Source organism: Barbus barbus, assembly GCF_936440315.1.
Source record: "Barbus barbus genome assembly, chromosome: 41".
Lineage (NCBI taxonomy): Eukaryota > Metazoa > Chordata > Actinopteri > Cypriniformes > Cyprinidae > Barbus > Barbus barbus.
The window spans coordinates 11,849,025-11,871,539 of NC_136719.1; the positions used below are offsets into that span (position 1 = coordinate 11,849,025).

The 22,515-nt window shown below is 38.0% G+C and overlaps 4 protein-coding genes and 1 pseudogene across 11 annotated transcripts in view; 2 read left to right on the plus strand and 3 right to left on the minus strand.

Moving 5' to 3' along the window:
* LOC306860908 (filamin-A-like) overlaps nt 1–9,972 on the plus strand; it is a 36,788-nt gene extending 26,816 nt beyond the window's left edge. The window contains exons 29-47 of one of the 4 annotated variants that reach the window (XM_079402921.1): nt 337–360; nt 944–1,191; nt 2,518–2,604; nt 3,757–3,856; nt 3,941–4,081; nt 4,223–4,351; nt 4,635–4,808; nt 4,903–5,064; nt 5,158–5,361; nt 5,476–5,628; nt 5,743–5,865; nt 5,964–6,230; nt 6,522–6,659; nt 6,745–6,860; nt 7,544–7,676; nt 7,902–8,078; nt 8,175–8,393; nt 8,579–8,782; nt 8,885–9,972. In XM_079402921.1, the coding sequence (XP_079259047.1) occupies nt 337–360; nt 944–1,191; nt 2,518–2,604; nt 3,757–3,856; nt 3,941–4,081; nt 4,223–4,351; nt 4,635–4,808; nt 4,903–5,064; nt 5,158–5,361; nt 5,476–5,628; nt 5,743–5,865; nt 5,964–6,230; nt 6,522–6,659; nt 6,745–6,860; nt 7,544–7,676; nt 7,902–8,078; nt 8,175–8,393; nt 8,579–8,782; nt 8,885–9,069 (2,984 nt within the window). In that variant the 3' untranslated portion in view covers nt 9,070–9,972. The remainder of the gene's footprint in view (nt 1–336; nt 361–943; nt 1,192–2,517; nt 2,605–3,756; nt 3,857–3,940; nt 4,082–4,222; nt 4,352–4,634; nt 4,809–4,902; nt 5,065–5,157; nt 5,362–5,475; nt 5,629–5,742; nt 5,866–5,963; nt 6,231–6,521; nt 6,660–6,744; nt 6,861–7,543; nt 7,677–7,901; nt 8,079–8,174; nt 8,394–8,578; nt 8,783–8,884) is intronic. The other 3 variants (XM_079402923.1, XM_079402922.1, XM_079402924.1) reach the window with 3 other exon arrangements.
* Nucleotides 9,973–11,801: 1,829 nt separating this feature from the next.
* On the plus strand, nt 11,802–16,883 carry emd (emerin). Its single transcript, XM_079403144.1, has 8 exons — nt 11,802–11,894; nt 12,502–12,585; nt 12,778–12,876; nt 12,982–13,016; nt 13,095–13,129; nt 15,045–15,086; nt 15,180–15,230; nt 15,363–16,883. The coding sequence occupies exons 2-8, from the start codon at nt 12,504–12,506 to the stop codon at nt 15,586–15,588; spliced, it is 570 nt and encodes a 189-aa protein (XP_079259270.1). The 5' UTR covers nt 11,802–11,894; nt 12,502–12,503; the 3' UTR covers nt 15,589–16,883.
* On the minus strand, nt 16,793–17,204 carry LOC306861074 (ninjurin-1-like; annotated as a pseudogene). Its single transcript has 2 exons — nt 17,012–17,204; nt 16,793–16,928 (listed from the first exon to the last, which is right to left on the minus strand). The product of its transcript is annotated as a ninjurin-1-like (transcript).
* A 536-nt stretch (nt 17,205–17,740) lies between these two features.
* LOC306861071 (HAUS augmin-like complex subunit 7) lies at nt 17,741–22,238 on the minus strand. The gene is made up of 10 exons (XM_079403143.1): nt 21,654–22,238; nt 21,101–21,216; nt 20,923–20,990; nt 20,323–20,384; nt 19,959–20,041; nt 19,623–19,835; nt 19,437–19,542; nt 19,131–19,346; nt 18,526–18,637; nt 17,741–18,431 (listed from the first exon to the last, which is right to left on the minus strand). Exons 1-10 carry the CDS (start codon nt 21,708–21,710, stop codon nt 18,370–18,372), a joined length of 1,095 nt encoding a protein of 364 aa, XP_079259269.1. The 5' UTR covers nt 21,711–22,238; the 3' UTR covers nt 17,741–18,369.
* The window catches only part of LOC306861073 (ninjurin-1-like), a gene marked incomplete at both ends in the record, with an annotated part of 649,099 nt that continues 648,710 nt past the window's right edge, over nt 22,127–22,515 (minus strand). For all 4 annotated transcript variants that reach the window (XR_013783444.1, XM_079403146.1, XM_079403145.1 and 1 more), the window contains one exon: nt 22,127–22,511. Coding sequence is in view for 3 of the 4 variants with exons in the window: in XM_079403146.1 (XP_079259272.1) it covers nt 22,445–22,511 (67 nt within the window). The remainder of the gene's footprint in view (nt 22,512–22,515) is intronic.

A 22,515-nucleotide genomic window follows, 5' to 3' on the forward strand; every position in this document is an offset into this window, starting at 1 on the left:
GAGTGAAGGGATCAGAATAATCCTGTGGTTTTGGAGCCACTGGAAACTGAATGTTTTTGATGACTCTCCACTGTGTTCTTTGAACCATTTTCCCATCTAATCTAAACCTCAGGCTGGGTGTCACAAGGGAACAGATTTTTATCCTTTTGTGTAAAGTTTGTTCTGTGTACTGCTCCCATCTTCATCCCCCACCCAGACACACACCTCCTGTTGTGCAGCGCTGCTCACATTCCCATCACTTCATTCCTCACTTCTTTTATCTTTTGCACACATTGTTGTATTTTGCCCTGATTGTTACTTTTTCACTTTTTCTCGCTCTGCTTCACGGTCTCTCAGTCTCAATCGGAGGTCACGGTTTGGGTAAGCACTTTGAATAATGCTCTAGTCTTGTCATTTGATACTGCATGCAGAATTGCACGGTGTCTGATACCAAAGGCCTCATAATTTGCCATCCTATCCACTACTATAGCGAAGACGTAGTCCATGTATATTATCTTGCTTTTCCTGTCATTTCATAATGACTCTTAGAAGTACAACAGCATAGTTGTTGACTGCAGGTGACTAATGACTAACTTACCAGGTTTTTAATATGCCAGTATGGTGTAATGTACATGTACTGATATCGTTTTCCTCAGCTTGCGTATATTTCTTTTGTATTAGTGGTGTCATTATTAAATCGACAGCTCTGGAAATTAAGGTAACAGACAAAAAGGATTGTGGCTCTATCATAAAGTCAGAGGAGTATTAAATCTTAACCTGCATAGACTGAGTAGATCTCTTTAAATGATGGATCCCAAATCTCTAAAGCTGTTGCCTTGACGCTCCAGATATTTTGCATCTAGTGCATGGTGGAATGTAACTATGGAGGGATGGGTACTAAACTATCTAATAAAACATCTGTCTGCATATTACCTGTTACCAAACTTTTATCTGTATTCTGTAGGTGCTGGAGTTGGTCCAACTATTCAGATCGGAGAGCAGACGGTCATCACTGTGGATGCGAAGGCTGCTGGGAAGGGCAAGGTCACATGCACGGTGTGCACTCCGGATGGAGGCGAGGTGGATGTGGATGTAGTTGAAAATGAGGATGGAACATTTGACATCTTTTACACAGCACCCCAGCCTGGCAAATACGTCATCTGTGTGCGCTTCGGTGGAGAGCACATCCCCAACAGCCCCTTCCAAGTCACGGTAAATATATGCCATACAGATCCTTTGTGTTCATATGGAGCACTGTACATTAATTTCAAATGTTGAACACTCACAGGAAAGTCTTTCCAGCGGTATAGTGTTAAATATACCTTTAGTGCAAAACAATCACTACAATGTGAATAAATTCGTAGCTTATTCTTGCAGTTACACTGTGGTTAGCATCAACATGCAATTTAAGGGATTAGTTCACCCAAAAATGAACATTGTCATCCTCATGTTGTTCCAAAACTGTACGATTTCCTTTCCTTTAGGGTAGTTGTTCTCAACCTTTTGACTCAAAGGCCCCTCGTTGTCCAACAACCAAAATATTCAAAGCCCCTCAATATTTTCTCTTGTATTTCTGCTGTAATTATGACAGCACTGCTTGTTTTCAAACTTTGTTCACAGAAACTGGGAGTGAAATGTATTAAACTGAAGACTCTTTATTTAGCAATTTTCTAGAAGACTCAAGATACTGAATCTGTATGTTTAATAAAAAAAAAAAAAGATTGAAGTTTAAAAACTTAAGACGAGTCTTTTTCAAGCCAACACCGTAAACTTCAAAATGTTTTTAATTTTATGCCACATGTTGCTTGCATGTTTTAATACTTCAACTGTCAAATTCAAATGTAAACATTCAAACTTAAATTTAAAGTCTACCTCAGTAATTTGCTAAAACAGTGGGAGTGTGAAGACTCATTCGAACATTTCATCAGTGTAGATCTATGGGATTTGAGATTTGTATCGTTGACTTTAAGGAAAACCGTAAATCTGATCATAGAACAGATACAGCGTACAGTAAGTCAGAATAACCTGAAAGTTTGGCCTGAGTTTGGTCATAGATTGAACTCTAGGCTCTATTAATGATGGTAATTTTGGTCTCGGAGGAAGGCCACATTGCTGTATTTGTGTCCTTACTGAAGTGTTGAGTGTATTGTGTAACTTAACTCGCACATGAATTTGCAGGATGCACAATTTTTTCTGCATTTCTGCTATGTGAACTTGAAACCATACTGAACAAGTTTTTTTTTGTGTGTTTTTAGCATTATAAGCAAGATAATTGCTTTTTTTTGTCAACATAATTACTTTTACGATTGAACCACTGTGCTGAGGCAAATATGAATCATCATTTAATGACATTTCAGCCAATTCCTCACAAAAACTGGTTTTTGGAAAAACACAAGGGTAATAACACCGTTTTAATTTCGGCATGAACTGTTGTTTGACAAGAATCTAGATCTCTTAAAGCGGCTTCTGGTTGAGCAGCTTTGAACCGGAGGTGTTTATTGAAGGGATTTCATCTTTGATTCTGTTGCCCTGTCTCAGGCTTTGGAAGGTGACTCTCCTGACCAACTAATGCAGCAGACCCAGAACCCGCAGTACGCCTACGCGCCCAACATGGGCCAGCCATGGGTACTGACACGCCCCTCTTTCCTCCCCGTCTCCATTTCCTGCTCTGCTACTGATGAGTCCCCAATCGGTCCTATGTCCTTCCCTTTTTCACCCTCCTGTTTTCCTCTTCCTCCAGTTTAGGGTTCATTTCACCTCATTTCCAATGATTCTGCCTTTGTGGACTCTTAAATACATTTTCATTAAATCATAGAATGACAGCCATTTTGGAAAACACTAAATGTGGGGAAATCACACATTTGAACAAAATGGCTGTTTGTTGCCGAGCTTAAGCTGTGTGGTTGACCCTGCCATTGTCTTTTGTGTGGGCATTTAGATGTTATTTTTGTGTGTGGTACATCATCGTTGGTCACATTGTCACTTGTCTGCTTGGCTTTTTCTCCACCCCTTCTCCAGATTGGTCAATCACTGACTGATCCTTCAATCTCTCATTAGAATATAATTCTCTCACAGTGTTGGTGGCTGCATCATCATCCTCGTCATCCTCATCTCCATTATCTTTTTGTTTTTAAGGGTACTGTTGTCATGTCTGCTGTTTGTGCGCTTCATATCCATTTTTATATATATGTATATGTGTGGGGGTTTGTTTTCTTGACATCAAAATCAATATACTTTACCTTAAAAAGTTTGGGGTCACTAAGATGACTTAATTATTATTAATCGAAACGGTCTATTAATCAAAGAAACTGAAAAGGTGTATCACAGTTTACACACAAATGTTAAGCAGCACAACTGTTTTTAACATTGATAATATTAGGAATATTTCTTGATCACCAAATCAGCAATATTAGAATTCAGATAAGTGTATTTGAAAGACTTATTTCAAAACATTTTAAAATCTTGACACCAAACTTTTAACAGTAGTATATGTGGACATCAGCCATAATTTTATATTCTCAGGATGTCAGTTTAATATTATTCTTTGTCTGCTCTTGATCATTTATCTTGAAGAGACTCATGACCTAGTAAATTAAACACAAAGTGGAATAAAAAGTAATATTGAACCAAGTAAGCAATAAGCAAATTCAGATTACTTAACAAGACTCAGAAATAAACCCATTAGTTATAGATCTTCAGGTTCTGATGGCAATCTGAGTTCAGTGTCCACCTCATGGTTAGTTTTGATCTGTCTGATTCCCCTGTCCTTCCTCACAGGCTACAGACAGGCAGTTGGGCATGAACGGACTGGATGTAGCCGGTCTGAGACCCTTCGACTTGGTCATTCCTTTCACCATCCAGAAAGGCGAAATTACAGGTATTCTGCTTTACAAAGCTATCAAATAATAGAAATGTCCTCATTTCTACAAGAAGATTCTTATGCGTACCCCATGCCTTACAGGTGATGTAAGAATGCCTTCTGGAAAAGTGGCCAAGCCTGATATTACCGATAACAAGGACGGCACAGTCACCGTGAAATACGCTCCCACTGAGGCTGGCCTGCATGAGATGGACATCAAATACGACGGAATACACATCCCAGGTAAAAGAATCTGTGATTGGTCACTAGTTTCTTTTTCCAGCCATACAAACAAGTTTACAAGAGAATTAAATACTTCAAAAATGTTTTGGGTTAATCCGTATATAATTTGCTCACTTAAGAAATCCTTCTCTTGCATTTTAGGAAGTCCACTGCAGTTCTATGTGGATTATGTCAACAGTGGTCATGTGACTGCCTATGGTCCTGGCCTAATTCATGGCATGGTTAATAAACCTGCAGTCTTCAGTGTCAACACCAAGGATGCTGGAGAGGGTAAAGATGCTCACACATTGACTAATTCAGCTTTTATTTGATTTTCTTATTTTATTTATCCAATTTTACTGATGTTTTTTCTAACTTCCTTAGTTTTATCTTATTTTTTTCTTGTTTTTTTCCCCCTTAATTTTCTTATTTAATTCATGTTGTTTATCCTGTTTAATTATTTATTATACTAATGCTTAAGCCATTCTGTTTTTTAACAGACAACCTTAAATTCTATCACTCGAACAGCCCAAAGTGGAAAAACTGGTTACAAAATTTCTTGTATGTTCATTAGGTGGTCTGTCTCTGGCCATTGAGGGTCCATCAAAGGCAGATATCAGCTGCACTGATAATCAGAATGGTACCTGTACGGTCTCTTACCTCCCTGTTCTTCCCGGAGACTACAACATCATTGTGAAGTATAATGACAAGCACATTCCCGGCAGCCCTTTCATGGCCAAGATCACAGGTGCTTTAAGTGCTGCTATGATTTTTGGATGCAAAAAAAGTATATTCATGTTCATTGTTTAAAGTGAAATCATCAAATCTGTGTCTGTCCGCAGGCGATGACTCAATGCGCATGTCTCATCTGAAGGTGGGCTCAGCAGCTGACATCCCTCTAGACATCGGTGAGCTGGACCTCAGCCAGCTGACCGCGTCTCTTACCACCCCCTCTGGCCGGGAGGAGCCATGTCTGCTCAAGATGCTCAGGAATGGGCATGTGGGTAAGTGTTATGATGGAAGTGACAGTATGTGGATTGAAATGTGTGAAGTCACATTTGTTCTAATCGCATCTATTTCTGGTGTTTTCTCTCAAGGTATTTCCTTTGTGCCTAAGGAAATTGGAGAGCATCTTGTGAACATTAAGAAAAATGGACGTCATATTCCTAATAGCCCTATCTCAGTCATGATCAACCAATCAGAGATCGGTGATGCCAGCCGTGTACGTGTAACTGGTCAAGGCCTGAGTGAAGCCCGCACCTTTGAGCCTGCAGAATTTGTCATTGACACCAGAGATGCAGGTAATTAACGTTCAAATACAAAAATGTTGGTTTCGTTTTAATACTTGCGTATTTATGTATTTTATTAAATTGTTTAATTATATTTTTCATAATTTTCTTTTCTTTTTTTATTAGGATATGGAGGACTCAGTTTGTCTATTGAGGGTCCCAGTAAAGTAGATATCAACACTGAAGATCAGGAAGATGGCACCTGCAAAGTAACTTATTGCCCCACAGAACCAGGAAATTACATTATTAACATCAAATTTGCAGACCAACATGTTCCAGGTATTTACTATTTACGAGCAGTGTTGTACTTTCAGAATGCCAGTTTTAGTTAGTCATTTATTGATGTTTGATTAAACCGACTGTTTAACTTCACCCATTATGCTCCTCCAACAGGAAGTGCTTTTACCGTCAAAGTAACAGGAGAGGGTCGGATGAAGGAGAGCATCACCCGCAGAAGACAAGCTGCCTCTGTGGCCAATGTTGGCAGCCAGTGTGACCTCAGTTTGAAGATCCCCGGTAAAACTTGTGGGGAAAAAATTAACACAATGATTATAAGCAATTCCCTCCTTTTAAGGCATCTACATCTGTTGCCCTCTGTACTTTTTGATCCACAGAGATCAGCATCGCAGACATGACCGCTCAGGTGACCAGCCCATCTGGCAAAGTACACAAGGCTGAGATCATGGAGGGAGAAAACAACACATACTGCATTCGCTTCGTGCCCACAGAGATGGGTGTGCACACGGTCAGTGTGAAGTATCAAGGTCAGCATGTCCCCGGATCCCCCTTCCAGTTCACTGTGGGTCCTCTTGGAGAGGGAGGCGCCCATAAGGTCCGTGCAGGAGGCCCAGGATTAGAGAGAGCAGAGGCGGGTGTACCAGGTATGAGGTGTTAGTTTGTCTTTAAAACTAATTTGACAGAATATGTAGTGGTCACTTTTTGGCAAAATTGCATATGCACTTTCAAATCAAGCAGCTTTCCGTTCTTCAACATAGATTATGCAGTGGGCTCAAGTTGTTAAAGCCATGTTGGGATATCTTTCACCTTCAAGCGAAAATCCTGATTTTGTGGAATGATTGAAAAGATTGGATTTCACCCACAATAATTTGCAGAACAATGAAAAGTGAACAAAGATAAGTGATCTTAATGCTTCATGTTTTCCCCATGTGCAGCTGAGTTCAGCATTTGGACCCGTGAAGCAGGAGCTGGTGGTCTGTCCATTGCAGTTGAGGGACCCAGCAAGGCAGAGATTGCTTTTGAAGACCGCAAGGATGGATCCAGCGGTGTCTCCTACATTGTCCAGGAGCCTGGTGAGGCTTTTGTTCTGGATTCTACCTTTTCATCCTTATGGTAGGTTATAAGTATCTAAGCTGTCTGCTCTCCCATCCATTTCAGGTGATTATGAAGTATCCATCAGATTCAATGATGAGCACATCCCTGACAGTCCGTTTGTGGTACCTGTGGCCTCACCATCTGATGACGCCCGCCGTCTCACTGTTGCCAGTCTTCAGGTGAGGCTTCGAGAAAGACAGACATTTGTCCACCCAAAACAACTCCGAGTGAACCCTTGGCACAGCAGCCACAATGACTGTGAAAACATTACCTCACATTAAACAAATAAAACTTAGCTTCATGTCATGGTACTATCATAATTACAGGAAAGGAGAGGTAAATGTCACACTGCACCACACATGCTCTCACACTCATTACGCAGTTATCAAAAGTGTGCACGTATAAATCTTTTACTTCAACCGTTGATAAATGAAGTAAAAATATTGCATGCATGTCACACCAAAAAGGCCACAGTTGTCAGTTGCTGCTGTGTTCATGGGCTGCACTGGGGTTTCTGGGATACTGAAGGACTGTTTGCATTTCTCGTGCCTTGTCCTAAAGGCTCCCAACAGCCCACCCACCAACATGGATGGAAATGATAGGCTAAAGGGTTAAAGAGGGCAAAAGAGGCTTGTTTGTCTTTCTGTTCTTGACTTTGAACTATTTCCATTTGTGAATTGCTGGGGGGTGGAGGGTTTTCATTTCTTGGTCTCTCAAAGCCTCTCTCTTTAACCCTGTTAGCCTGTAGGTAAGAGATGTGGAGTGTCGTATTAGGCAAGGAGCTGTTACACATGTTTGTAGTGTCAGGCTTTTAGGCAGTTTTTGATCCTTGGTTGAGTGTGGCAGTGTCGTGTTAATGCAGGAGTCCGGATTAAAGGTGAACCAGCCGGCCTCTTTTGCTGTGAGCCTAAATGGAGCGAAGGGAGTCATCGATGCCAAAGTTCACAGCCCATCCGGAGCTCTTGAGGAGTGCTGTGTTACAGAGATAGATGAAGGTAACGATGGGTTAAAGGTTTGACTGTTTTGCATTGTATGTAAATATGCATTTACATATTTTTGGAAATGAAGCATCCAGAATAAAGATTAACAGCTTCAAAAAGGACTTAAATGTTACTTGAATTACCTCAAAGCTACAGTACCAAGTGTAATGTTGGTGCCAAAATTAGCAAAAGTAGTTCAAATTTATCTTCAACTGCTTTCCTCACCGCCTTTCCTCACAGATAAGTATGCTGTGAGATTCATCCCCAGGGAGAATGGCCTGTACCTGATAGATGTGAAATTCAATGGTTCTCACATCCCTGGAAGCCCCTTCAAGATCCGTGTTGGTGAAACTGGCCAGGCTGGAGACCCAGGAATGGTGTCTGCTTATGGAGCTGGTCTGGAAGGAGGCACCACTGGTATAATGCACTTTAGATATCATGTATAGTGTGATCTTTTATAGTTGTGAAAGTGTGCAGCTGAACTAAACTGACCGTACACCACCACCTTCTCAGGATCTCCATGCGAGTTCATTGTGAACACAAGTTCAGCTGGCCCAGGTGCTTTGGCAGTGACCATCGATGGGCCTTCCAAGGTGAAGATGGACTGTCAGGAATGCCCAGAGGGCTACAAGGTCACCTACACACCTATGGCACCTGGAAACTACCTAATTTCTATCAAATATGGTGGACCATATCATATTGTTGGCAGCCCGTTCAAAGCTAAAATTACAGGTATGAAGAAGGAAAAAAAAGCTTTAGGTTCAATTACATAGTTTTATCTTGGAATATGTAAATATTTTTATTTATAACTACTAGAACTTGTTGCTTTTGTTTGTCAAATTCAGTGTTTTATCATGGTCTAACTGGTGGTGGATAGAAACTGTTGTCGTGTGTAATGCCAAATGTGTCCTTTGCAGGCTCCCGATTGGTCAATAGCCACAGCATGCACGAGACTTCATCAGTACTAGTTGACCCTTTGACCCGCAGCGTGACAACCAGCCAGCAGGCAGCGCCAGGCTGGGGCAGCTCCGATGCCAGCCGTGTAGTTGCCAAGGGTCTTGGCCTCAACAAGGGCTTCATAGGACAGAAGAACACTTTCAGTGTGGATTGTAGTAAAGCAGGTATGAATTATCTAGAAATTGATTACTTTGAAACAATTGGCCATTCAGTCAGATCATGTTAATTGCAAGCATTTGACACAATATTTCCATCAATCTCCACAGGGAGGAACATGCTCCTGGTTGGAGTGGACGGACCCAAAGTGCCCTGTGAGGAGATCTTGGTGAAACACTTGGGTAACCGTCTCTATAATGTGTCCTACCAGCTGAAGGAGAAAGGAGAGTACATTCTGGTGGTGAAATGGGGCGACGAGCACATCCCCGGGAGCCCGTATCACATCACTGTCTAAAGGCCCTCCACCAAAACCTCCAGCATCAAATACAAGAACACTGAAAACTCTCTTGTCCTTCCTTTTTATGATCCTCTCATCCAGTATCTCCCTGCACCACTATTCAGCTTTCAAGCAAAAGAGGGATTTCAAAGAAGCACCTTGTCACTGTATGCCAGTCATTTTTGGATCCTGTTACATTTGCTGCATTCAGTAATCCTTTAAATCAGAGGGTCCTGTTGGCTTTTGCTCAGTGTATGGTTTGTTACTGATCTAGTCTCTAACACAGAGTAGCTGCTAGTATGTTTTGCCTGGTTTAGGAGACTGCTAAACTGCTAGTAACCACTGCTAGTAGCAGGAGAAATGCAGATGTGATTCAGCCGCTTGTTTAACACAAATTTTTCATTTTACTTTCCATTGAGTGAAGAGGTGCTTAACCATAGACTGTCATGTAGACTGAATTAACACTGGTGCCAAAGCTCTGTGGATCTGACCTTCTGTCTGAGTGTTTTGAATATTTTTTCAGTCTGCAGAGCTGCATGTTGCTTCTGTTTGACCATGAAGACATTTTTGAAAATTGTCATTTGGGTGCCATTTAAAACCATGATTGTGTGCCAAGTGATTTAGCAATCAAAGGGAAGTTACATGGCAGAATAAAGATGATGTTGACCATATCATTTGGCTGAAGGTGTAACGAAAGGGAGATTTATTTTTATGCATACTGCTTGAGTTTATTGTTGGTTATGTAAAAGGCACTTGGAATTTGTAACATTTGGCAAAACCTCACTTATTTGCGCTCTGTCAGCTCTTTAGCCCTTTGTGCTCCAATGTCAATGTATAATCCGTATTCCAGAATTAAAAAAAAAAAAAAAAAAAAAATTGGTTGTCTAAAAATTAAAGATTTGACTTGCAATATTTTGATACACAAAGTTGTCTTAACTATTTTTGTCAACAATTGTGTAAATGTTTATTTTCTTGTATATCTGCGAGTTTATCTATTTTTCATGAATGGTGGTTTCATGGTTAAATTATTTTAATATGGGTAATGCATGTAAGGGAACTGTAACTTGAAATTTGGTGATCTGTAATATATGTAAAACGTCTGGAGACCTTTGAGCTAATATTAAGCATATTTAAAATTCAATTTTACTTCCGACCTCTACATACAATATTTGATTAATTGAGAACATCCAAGATTACCTTACTCGCTCTGAAATCAAAATTGCCAATTCTTTTATGAAATACGGTTTAAATGATTTAGCCATGCAAATTTTTTTTTAATGTGTTCTAGTAATCTAATCAAAAAATGATTGCAATAATGCCAAATTCAAGTCTTGATCTACTAATTTTTTTTCCTTGTTCAAGAAGCCATTTCACTCAGACACAAGCCACAATGGGAAGAAAAATTTATTACAAAGAATGAACTAAGTATACTACTAAAAGACACACTGGCGCAAAAAGTAATACTACTACTACTGTAATTGCTTAGTTACTGATTCATCAAATCAGTTGTGGCTCCTGATGAAATCTGAGTAATTCTATCAGGTTGACGCCCAAGGCTGGCATGCAAGACAGTCAAGATACTGCACATAAACAACTGTACTCTGTCCATATAAGGTATGACATGTCTTGTGTCATAACTATGGTTTCCAGGGCCCTGGATCTGTTTATTACTGCAGGCCCCTGCTTGTGAGGCCCCTGTCAAGGAAAATTTTGACGGCCTTTACGTTTACTTTGATTTGAATAAATATGATTTGACTAGCTTTTTCCACACCAAAAGTAATTTACACAGGTATCACAGGCGATTTAGTTCGTATAAAAGGAAAGAGCTTCCCTTCAGTGAATCACGTTATCTCTGTCTGTCCATGACAACGCGAAAACAAACAGTTTGGGGTTTCTCCTAGTTGCATGTCGCCCCACTGCGGTAGAAAATGCACTGCGTGTCTGGGCGGGTCACCTATTATAGTCCTGAGCCAGTATTTCTCCTTTTCCCTGAAATAGAGCAAATGTAGATTGTTTTAATGATTTTTAAAAAAAAATTTTTTTTTATGAAATTGCAATGATTGGACTGAAGAGTTCAAGCTTCAAAAAGGACTCTAATTTATTTTCTATTTATTAAATATTTTTCAAATAATACCTGTTTTAAGATTCAGTACAGCTGGAATTACAGGACTGTTCAAAAGTTTGGGTAAGTTTTAAAAATGTTTTTGAAAAAAGTTTCTTATTCTCATTATATTTGATCAAAAATACTTAAAAAATAATATTGTGAAATATTAAAATTGTTATTTTTAAATATTGTTTTATATTTTAAAGTGTAATTTAATCCGGTGATGGCAAAGCTGAATTTCCAACAGCCATTGCTCCAGTCCTCAGTGTCACGTGATGCTTCAGAAATAATTTTAATATACTGATATATGATTATATATGATTACATGATTTGTCACTCGGAAAAAAAAATAGTTCTGCTAAATATTTTTGTGGAAACTGTGATACGTATTTTTCACAATTCTTTGATGAATAGAAGAAAGAAAAAAATATGTACTTGAAATGGAAATCTTTTGAATGTAAAAAAACCCCCATTTTTTTATTGTAATTGTTTTTTTTCAATATATTTCTTGATTTTCTTCAGACTGTATTTATGGGTATTTATACATTAGTAAGCTATGCTGTTGTAAACGGCGCTTTGCACAACATTTTGCTTTCAGTGAGTTAAATAAATAAATGACTGTAAAAAAGAAAAGAAAAACCACGCCTAGTCAGTGCGAGGCGCGAGGAAGTGACGCGTGTCTCCTCGCGACACGCCCAGCTCAGGAAAGCGCCTTTTTAACGTCCTGGGATCGTTTAAGGTAATTCGATTATGACATTTTTTATTTTTAAACATAAAAAAATTTATATGTAGGCGACAAAATACAGGAAATTATTGCTATTGCGGTGCTATTGCTCACTCTTCATGCTAAACGCGCTGTTGAAGTTGTGTTAGTGGTTTCGCTTGCTAGCTCGATCTAAGAAATCCCTTACTCTGACCTTTTGTTCGCATGAAAAACGCCTTTGTGGTCCTTTTATCCCAAATGATTTAGCTTTAATCTGACAAAAGATGCCATGTTCGCTTTATCTTTGCGTTGGACGTCTTTTTTCCAGAGTAAAGTTAACATTAACGTTACCTCTCAAAGTTTACAGCTGTTGCAGGCTGCACGTGACACATTCAGCCCCAGATGTTATAACGTTAGCAGTCTGACACTGAAGTACCTTTGCTTATTTTTACGCAGTGCTGGTTGTTGTATCTCTCTATGAGAGATTGATTTTGTTCTTTCAGACTCTCTTTGGTTTCACGTTACGTTTCTCAGTCACCCAGTAACGTTAGGCCTAAGTTACTAGTTACCTACATGCTAGAACATTATTATGAGTCATCACAGTTTTAAATCTTAAACCTTTACATAAATCCTGTTGTTGCAGATATGTCCTCATTAAGTGGAAAATCTGATAAGGAGATCAGTCAGCTGCTGGATGAATATGGCATTAAACATGGACCCATTGTAGGTATGTAATAATAAGCCTTTAGTCTTTTAGAATAAGTTGTAACATTGTGTAAAAATAAAAGTTATTTTATTTAAAACATTTCATTTTGATCATTTTTCTTTATTAAATTTGGCATTAGCTCAGGAAAGCATGTTAGAGCATGGTTTTTGTCAATGTTGTGCTGTGATTTGGTGGCGGTTTTTGTTTTTGCAGAATCCACACGGAAGCTCTATGAAAAGAAACTGATTGAAGCCATGACCAAAAAGCCTTCTAAGCCTTCCTCATCTGACAAGACATTCTACCGAGAAGAACGTAAGGCTTCTCTTAAAAAAAAACAAAAAAGAAGAGACAGGCTTTCACATTCCCCATATTTAAGGTGTAGAATTACACTTGTAAAATTTGCTTTTGTTTTCACAGAGGAGGAAGTGGAATATATTACCTATCATCAGCCAGTAAGTAAAAACCGAACTTAACTTGAAGGATAACTGCTCTATTATAATTATTATTATGCCATTTTTCAAATTCGGCAGCCACAACTGAGCATGTACGATGGATCTGGTGATGTGTAAGTAGCTTATTTCATTTTCCTGACTATGTTATGGGGTTTCTGCATATCTTAAAAAGTCTTAATTTGCCTTTCCCCAATTTAAGGCATTAAAAGGGTCTTGAATCAGAGCAGAAAATAAATACCTTCCTCAGTATTTTTATTTCCCAATAGGGCTGCAACTAACGATTATTTTGATAATCGATTAGTTGGCCGATTATTCTTTCGATTAATCGATTAATCGTATTAAAAAAATATTGACCAAAAAAAACACTATTCCACATTCTGCCCAATGTCCTTCAAACAAACGTGACAACTGAATGCTATGAAAACATACAGTGCTTAATTTATTAGACCACTTATCATAATAAAGAGAAAACATATTTTAGAAATTTGTCAAAAATTTGTTTAAATTTAAAAATGTTATTGTCATTTATTAGACATAATAATAAAAAATGTCCTCATAACAGCTTGCATTCTTGCTGGTATTGTTTATGTACTTTTTGACTGCAATTGGGTATCGCGAAAAAAAAATACTCAAATAAAAAATACAAGAAAAAATAAGTGCTCTGGTTTTCTTTCATAGATAACAGCAATAATGATATTATAGCATTAAAAATAGCCTACTACTGTTACTAAAGAGCTTACACATATTGGAGTACTAACCAGTACAGAAAGCCGAAAAATGATTTTGGTTATCACCAATACTGTTACTTTAGAGCAGCAGTGGCACAAACCTTACATAAACACATTGTTAAACTTACATAAATTTGTTAAGCATTGTAAAAACTGAATATAGTTTAAACCTCTATTAAAAAATTAAAATAATAAAGATAACAATAAAGACGAATAAAAACACAAACTCAGTGTTAACCAACAGGTAAGAGTAATGTTCTGCAGGAACTACTTTGATCACAGTCACCTCGTCATTTCTTTATCCTGTAAAAGGCCGTTATGGAGCGTCTCATGTTTATATTCAGACAGACAATTACACGCTGTTACCCCTTTAAAGTTCCTACTCTCATAAAATATTTTAATTTATTTTAAACCTTAAATTAACTTTCAACAACAGATAATTCAGAACAATGGATATGTTTGCGCTGAAAAGCCTATTAATTGTCTCCCTCTCTACTGTGTTCTGTCCGTCTGACGCGCGTGCGCGCGCCCGCCGCGCCGGCGCTCATTCGGTATTTTAAACTTAACACAGACTGTCAGGACGGACCTTTATGCAAAAATGGAAATGCTCGCGTGAATTTGTGGCATTTATAGATAAGGATATGACCGTAAACTGAACGTTTTTGCGCTGAGGACGCACACGCATCTGTCAAAGCGCCTGACAGGGCAAGCCATTACTCTTATGCATTAACTTAAAGCTTAAAATAAAGAATTATCATGTTTTGGGCAGCTTGGATCACGTGCTTCTCCGGCAGAATCTCATTCTGTTTCCTCCACTATTTTTAGATGCATTTTGTCCATAGAAATGCATTATTCAGTGCCGTAATTTGACTAACCAGCTGAAGTTGGACGTGCACTGTGGGCAGACCCGATTAATCGATAATGAGAATCGTTGTCGATGATTTTCATAATCGATAATAATCGATTTTATCGATTAGTTGTTGCAGCCCTATTCCCAATACAAATAATCTAAACATTCTCAAATAAGAATACATCAAAAACTTGAGAAACTGAACAAAATAAAGTGAGTTTATGCTTAAAACAAGAAGAAATACAGTATCTGTCAAAAGGATATGAAATTTTTTTCCATATTGTGCTTTTGTAAAATAAATGGAAGTTGTGTTTGCAAACTTTGAAGTTTACTGCTAAACATCAGTGTTTCTGCAGGTTTATTTTCTGTGTATGTTCTATCAAAATGTCTAGCTGAGATCACAAATATACTTATATGCTTACAGTTATTGTATGTGTGATCTCTCCCCAGCACACGGAGGTCAAAGGTCACCGATGCCGATTTTGCCCACGAGTGAGATTCAGTTGTTCCTCTTTCCATCTCATTTTTTAGCTTAAAAGTGGTTTTCATCTAACTGCTAACTGGATATATGCCATCTCTCCACAGCATACGGAGGTCAAAGCTGACTGATTACAGAGATGAAGGCTATAACAACGAGTGCGTTTTTGTTTTAACAATATTATTTAAGTGTTTATCTTATTTTCGTCTTCTCCTAAAATGTTACAATTTCTCTATAATACTGTAATATACTTGAAAATAAATGAAATGTCCTTCCTGTCTATTTTGAAGGCCCATTATCAGCCCAACTCGCTCGTCCTATCAGAGTTCTTCTCGGCCAGGCCCATCAGTCTCCAAATCCATGCAGCATGTTCAATCCAGTCCAGAGACCAGCAAATCTGGAGGTGTGCCGGGCTGGCTTCGTGTCTTGGTGTTTCTTATCATTGCCGTGTTTCTTTATTATGTGTACACATGTATGGAGCCTGCAGAGGAGACCCCCTTTAAAAGCATTAACTAGAAGAACAGTGAGATGTTTTAAATGTTCATCAGCCCCAACTGATTCAGTACAAGAACAACCAAAAATATAGCCTGGAATAAGAGCAAATAATATTCTGTGTGAGTACAGATTGTGAGGTTTAGTACCAGTTGTCATACAACCATAAACGGGTGCATAATGTGTAAAGTTTTATCCAAAAACTTGCTTTGTACATTTTAAGAATCAGCCAGGTACAGATGTGGAAGACTATCCATATTGAGAAAATTCTGAATTTTTTGATCATTGGGGCATTTGTGTCTTTAAAGCTTATTTTCTCATGAATTGTATGTAAAATCCTTTTGCTGCGGCCATGTATTTAGCTCTTGTGTTCATGTGCCATTCTGTAGCGCACTATTTGCTACACTGTTCCAATTTGCTGTTTTCAGTGTTAAACCCCTTTTTAAAATAAATTCTAAGGTACTGAATTTAAAACTGAAGAGATTTGAGCAATTAAAGTACACAAGCTTGTGCTAATTTGTGAATAATAGTTAACGCTAAAGGCCATTGTTGGGCACAACGCAACAATCCTTTCAGCCAAGACTATATTCACAATATAAGCTTTAAGTGCCTTATTACTATTATGGAAGATTAAGGGTATAAATGTTTTATTAAACAAATTTCATTCATTACTTTCCTCTTGTTGCTTGTACCTGACATTTAAACACTACCAAAATGCTTTTTTCAAATTTTAAATATATAGTGTTGCCAAAAGGTTTTTTTTTTACAACCTAAGCCACACATACAGTGAATATTATTTTTATAAGAATTGTTACTAGATAACTCTGTAAAATGAGAAATGCTTTAGTTTATACCCTTTGCACAAAGTGATTGAACATATAAAAATGTCCAAACACTTATTAAATTCCCACCGTTTGCTTCAAAAACATGTACTGTCTTTAAAAAAATGCCACTTGATTTGAAATGTTATCTAATAAAGTGCTTTTTTCATGTACATCTCGACTTCATTAAATCCTTTGACCAAAAAAAAAGGGGGGTTTACTTAGTTTTCAGCTGTATGGTTTCCACATGTGTAAAGGCTTCTGGTACAGTTTAAAGGCTCTAGGAGAGACCGCAGATGTCTGGTAATGGTCATGATTTTTTTTTAATTCAATTTATGAATACATTACAATTTGACAAATTCCTGCAGATTCTGTAAAGTCTGGAAAATAACATTCGCTAATGAGACTCACCCTCCAGACTCAAATCCCAATGCTGTTATGATGATGTTGATAAGAACAGTAAAAAACACAAAAACAGTGGCCATATTATATTCATCGTGGCAAGCCTCAGCTGTTTCTTTACATCATTCAGGTCATACTTCACTAAAGGCAACAGCAGAAAACACATTGTTACATAAATTAATCTACAGCAGACCAAAAAAATCCTTCCAAAAATAATAACTAACCAATGAAGATGAGCAGGAGGCCAACAATGTCCTGCAGTGAGATGGACAGTGAGATCAGAGCGATGAGAGGAACGTAGAAGAAGTGCTGTGCTCCTGAATGCAGCACTGTCTTCAGCTGAGAGGAGTTGGCCATCAGAAGAGCCACATCCAGCATGCTCTGCGCTGCACTCTTCTTAGTAGCGTAATGGTTCATGTTGAAGCGACGCTGTGCGGTCCCTGCGCCAGGAGCCTGACAGGGAGTATAATAACATTCATTGGCCTGTCCACACAAGATCATGTAATTAGGAAATAGATAAGTAAAAAGTAGTTGATGAGTGCAAGACCAAAGTGAACGAGCACAACTCATGAACATTCTTCAGAAAGAAAATGTAATATGTTTAAATCTGGCACATTTAGGCTGAAAGACGTCTGTTCCTCAAGCAAGTCAAGTTCTCTCCTCAGGACAGTATCACTGACAGCTTAAGCAAATATGAAACTTCACACAGCACTGCTTGTACACACAACTGAAGGATTGTGTGTACAAGGATGAGCATCACTTAGGCATAATCGAAGGGATGTGGACTTGTGGATAGTCTGCTTGCATGTAACAAAACCAGATATTTAACAAATTAATTCATATAAAGCATATATTATTGCCTCAGTGTGGAGCATATTTAACAAACAATAAAAAGCAGACATCTATTACTCACTTCTCCGCTTTGATTATGGTCTTGATTCTCCATTTTCTTTGGGTTTTGTTTAGCAACAGAAATGTTTACAGGAAGCTCACAAACATAATAGCTCAGCCTGAGATGTGTTTTACACTAAAACTCCTGGCTCTCTCCAAAAGATGTGCTTTTAAACATTGAGAGAAAGACCCTCCCATTAGTGTCACCAATGTGTGAACAGACTTTAGTCTTTTAGACTTCAAACTTTAGTTAAGTTTAAAGAAATGTAAATTATCTATAAACTAAAAACACCTTGTTTCTAGAAGGTGAGTCTTTATTTAAAACAAAACAAAAAACAGGTAATGACATATGATTGCAAATCAAACACTGGCACACTTGTGTTTGCTACAGCACATACTAAATCACAGGCTTTTGTAAAGAAAGGATTATAGTTTATAGCTGTTTAGGAGTGTTCTATTAGAAGGCAATTTTATAGGTGAAATGCTTATTGATCAATGTCTTGGAGTTCAAAAACAGCAGTTTGTTATTTATTCCTAGTATAAATCTGCATAACAGTGCATGGCACAGTGGTGTTATAAATCACAAAGTGCTATGAGAACAGTCCTGAACATGTAAATAAGTGGTCTGGTTATGATTGACACTAATTAAAATCCAAGCTGTAGGTTGTAGATTTCTGCTTAGTCCTCGAGGTTATGATTGGTGAAGGGAGAGAAAAGCCACATATCTGTTCTTTAGCTCCTCCAACCGTTCAGCTAAAAAAAAATTAAAAAAAAAACCCAAGCATGTTATTTAGAAATTTGTGCACCCAATTTTGCTCAAATCCAAGATATCCAAGAAAACACTCACGCAACGTGTGCTTCTCCCCTTTAAACCAGTACCGCTTGTCTGTCTGCAGCTGTTGCACGGTTTGTGTGAGAAACGATGAGGTTTCAGACAGCTGCTTAAGAGCCTCCAGCTCCTGAAACGTAAATGAAGAATATGCTAAACATTTGTATTTGAATGTGCAAAATATATACAAGGGCTGTCCAGAGAGTATCCAGCCATGTAATTCAAAACTCTCTTCATGCTTTTCAAAAGTACTGCATTTCCCCTTTGGGTTCACTTGCAAAAGGTTAGCATTATCTTGCAAACTTATTGCATTTCCTCGAATAAACTCTGCATTTGTTCCTATAAAAACATGCAAACTCGGAATGGATTACAGGTGTTAATGTTCAGTTTCTTGCACAGACCAATGATTTTGCTTCATAAGACCTCAATATATTGTCAGGAGCCATAGGTATTAAATTTTGTGTCCCATAATTTTAGTTGTTGTTTTTTTTTTTACTCTCAAAGTGACTGTAGCCATTGACTTGTATTTCATGCACTACCAAGGACCATGATTTCAGCTACAAAAAAAAAAAAATTAAAATCTTCTCTAAGTTACTGCAGATAAATGATGTAGGATGCTTTACCATATTACAGGTGTGCAGGAGCTGATGTACAGACTGAAACACAATAGTGCCAGAATTGAGGGCAGGAGGGGTTCTTTGGCAGTATGCCTTAAAGTCTGTGTTGTAGATGTGTCCAAAAGCCGTCATGAGCTGAGACATGTCTGAGATGGCCACTTTCAGTGCACAGGGGGACAGAACAGCTGCCGAACTTGACGAATGTGACTGCAGGAACTCACACTGAGGAACAGAGATTATCATGATATGATTTTATTATAAAAACCAAACACATTATATCAGATGTGAAAAAACGGCACATGATGGTCCCACCTCTTTGTGGAGCTCGTCTAATGTGCGCTGCGTAGACTGCAGCAGCACCATGGCCTCTGTCAGGCTTTCTTCTCCATGACTTCCTAGTCGGGAATGTTGATCACTCCTTCAGTGGCAGTACATAACAACAGTGTTAAAGACAACAGTTGAAAACACACATGATGGGTGCATAACAATCATACAGACCTGTTTATGAAATCGCTGGGTTTACTGTGTGGTTTTCCGTTCATTTTGTTGTGAGTTGACTGTGTGCGTATTAGATATTCACGGATATGCGCAGGCCACGGATTGCAGACCGGATTCAGGAGCATATCCAGGTCTGATAAGTGATCCTGAAGCATTAGCTCCCGAAGAAGATCATCGTTCCTCACACTGTCATCACCAGAGGATGAGTTCTGCCTACATCCATCAAAACAAACAACATAGAAACAAGACCACATTAAATTATTGCAGGGGCTTAAGAGGGCAGGACTCAAGGTTGATGTTAAATCAACGTTACAAAAAGCTGCAAAAGTCAGATACCTAGAGTTTATGGAGGAGTCTGCTTGAATGACCATTAGAAGCTGCTCCAGAAACCTCAGCTGCTGTAATGGTGGTGCAAGACCCTGAAAATAGAACAGACACAACAGGACACATTAATTCATTCTGTTTTAGATAATACATTTAAAATGATTGGATAAGAATAGCTGTTATTAACCAAGTATCAATCTGTCCCAAACATTTTTGCTTGTTCAATCATGTTAATAACGTTTTTAACAGTGTTGCTAAAGGTGCATGTGAAACTGAAAAGATCAAATTTTCAAAAACACTCCAGAGTAATCTCGATTCTGCTCTTTACATAAAATGCACTAGACAGTATAAAGATCAGCATTGTATAACTTCATACCTTGATTAAATCCTTGTCGTTAGCTTTACATAACATCAATTCATAACCAAACCGTGCGAGTTCTGTGTGCGAGAGAGAAAGCACAACAAAACAATAAGCATATATAACCATATTAAACAATAAGCATAAGAAAATAACAAAACAATTTGAAACTTGAGCTTTTATCGGATCTTCTCTTTGCAAATAAATAAATAAATAAATATCAGAGTAACAGATATACTTATGCAAAAATTAAACAACTTATTCTAACCTGTGATTTTTAAAACGTATAAAAGAGAAAGTTAGCATAATTCTATCTTAATTAAATTACAATTATCGATCCTTATATAGAGTGTCATCTAATGATTCTTGTTCTAAATATACCTGACAAGTTTTTGGTAACGTTATATAAATTATTATTACACTGAATGACATGGGTGTCTTCTGTAAATCATGGTAAAAATGTACATAGTCATTATTTTATGCTCAGAAAAAGAGACTTTAACAAGACACATTCTAATGTAGGGGGAAAAAACATTTAAAGCTTAACATTTAAATTGAAAAAGTATTGTTTTGTTGCCTGAACACCTTTTTTTGTCTTTGACCCATACAAAGGATTACCTTGAACTAAATCCTCATTCTGAGTTGCTTTAATTGTGGAAAACCTCTCCTTTAGGGATGGACAAATGCTTTATAAAAATAAACACACAAACAGAACAAGGCGTTTTAGTATACAGATTTGCAAACTACACATTTGGCATCATTCGAATCATGTTTGCTAGTCAATCAGGCATCAGACCTGGCGCAAATCCACTTGAGTATATCAGTCCTGTGTAATGAAGGAGAGCAGAGGAGCTCCTGCACACTATCTGGCTCCCGCAGGTACAGCCCATCCACCAGAGGACAGCCCAGACTCTGAGCAGTCAACACAACAGTTTCAACAGCCCATATATTTATTGTGTTATACTGACACGTTGGTATGCTTTCTTGTATTTGTTTGCTAGCTAATCAGATACATATGCAGCATACATTGAGCCTGACAGAAGAAACGATAACGTTAACTAAACCAGCAATTATATCAAGTAACGTTACTGTATTTTTTTTCTATTACACAAATGGTGTCCTGAATTGTGGACAAAGGATAATATCTTATATGTTATTTTAATTAAGTAAACACTTACACACAGCTGTTGTTAGCTCCAAAACTAGCAGCTAAGTTAGCAACTCACAGACCCAAAACACTAACGTTACTACAGACCCAACACAGCCAGTTTTGAACTCGCGAAACATCAGAAAATGATTGAGCGTGTCATTGTCTGTGTGTGGTGTGTCTATGAAGATCTGTAAACTACCTGAAGGGTGTTGTAAACTCGCACAGACAGCAGCTGCTCTTTTGAATCGCCCGCCATGTTGTTATTCCCGCGGCGAGTCGAGTCTGTGCGTCAGCGTCATTCAGCGTCATTCAGCGCACGCGGCGACAGCGACCCCCAGCGGCCACAAGCATATTACAACGAAACACAATCCACAGGAGGCTACTATAATTATACAGGCATACACAGGATTATAACATTTACCTGGAGTATTATAATCATTATAATTGAGCAGTTTTGTTTGGTGATTCAGCAAGACAAAAAGTGTAAGTTGTTAATTTCTTATATTTTATGTATGTATGTGTGTGTTTATATTTCTAAACTGTTTTTAATTCTTCATTTTAGATCACATGCAAACTGATTTATCAATACATCCCAAACATTTTTGCTGTCACAAATCAAAGCTCTAATGTACTATATGAAACAGCTTGATTCAATTAATCTAAAATATTTTTGGACACAAAATATGTTTTTATTTCAATGAGGTTTTCAGCAGTGTTGTTATAAAGATGCAACAACCAAGAGGAAACAAAAATCACAAACATTTTACTATATCCTCTATTGTGTTCCTTGTGTAAAAAGGTATCTTTCACATAAACTGAGAAAAAGACAAATTCATAGTTTGTTAAGATGTGCTGCCCAAACATTACAAAATATCACATGAGATCTTTTGCTGAATTATGGAGTGCATTGTCCAGTAAGTTAAATACATGTTGATGACATGAAAAGGCATGTTGAGTGGCAATTCAATCATGTGAGCAGTCCTCGTGTGCTTATACATCATCAGAGAAGTTTAAAGATCTGGTCTGAGCGAGTGCAGTTTCAAATATTACACTGCCCCTGA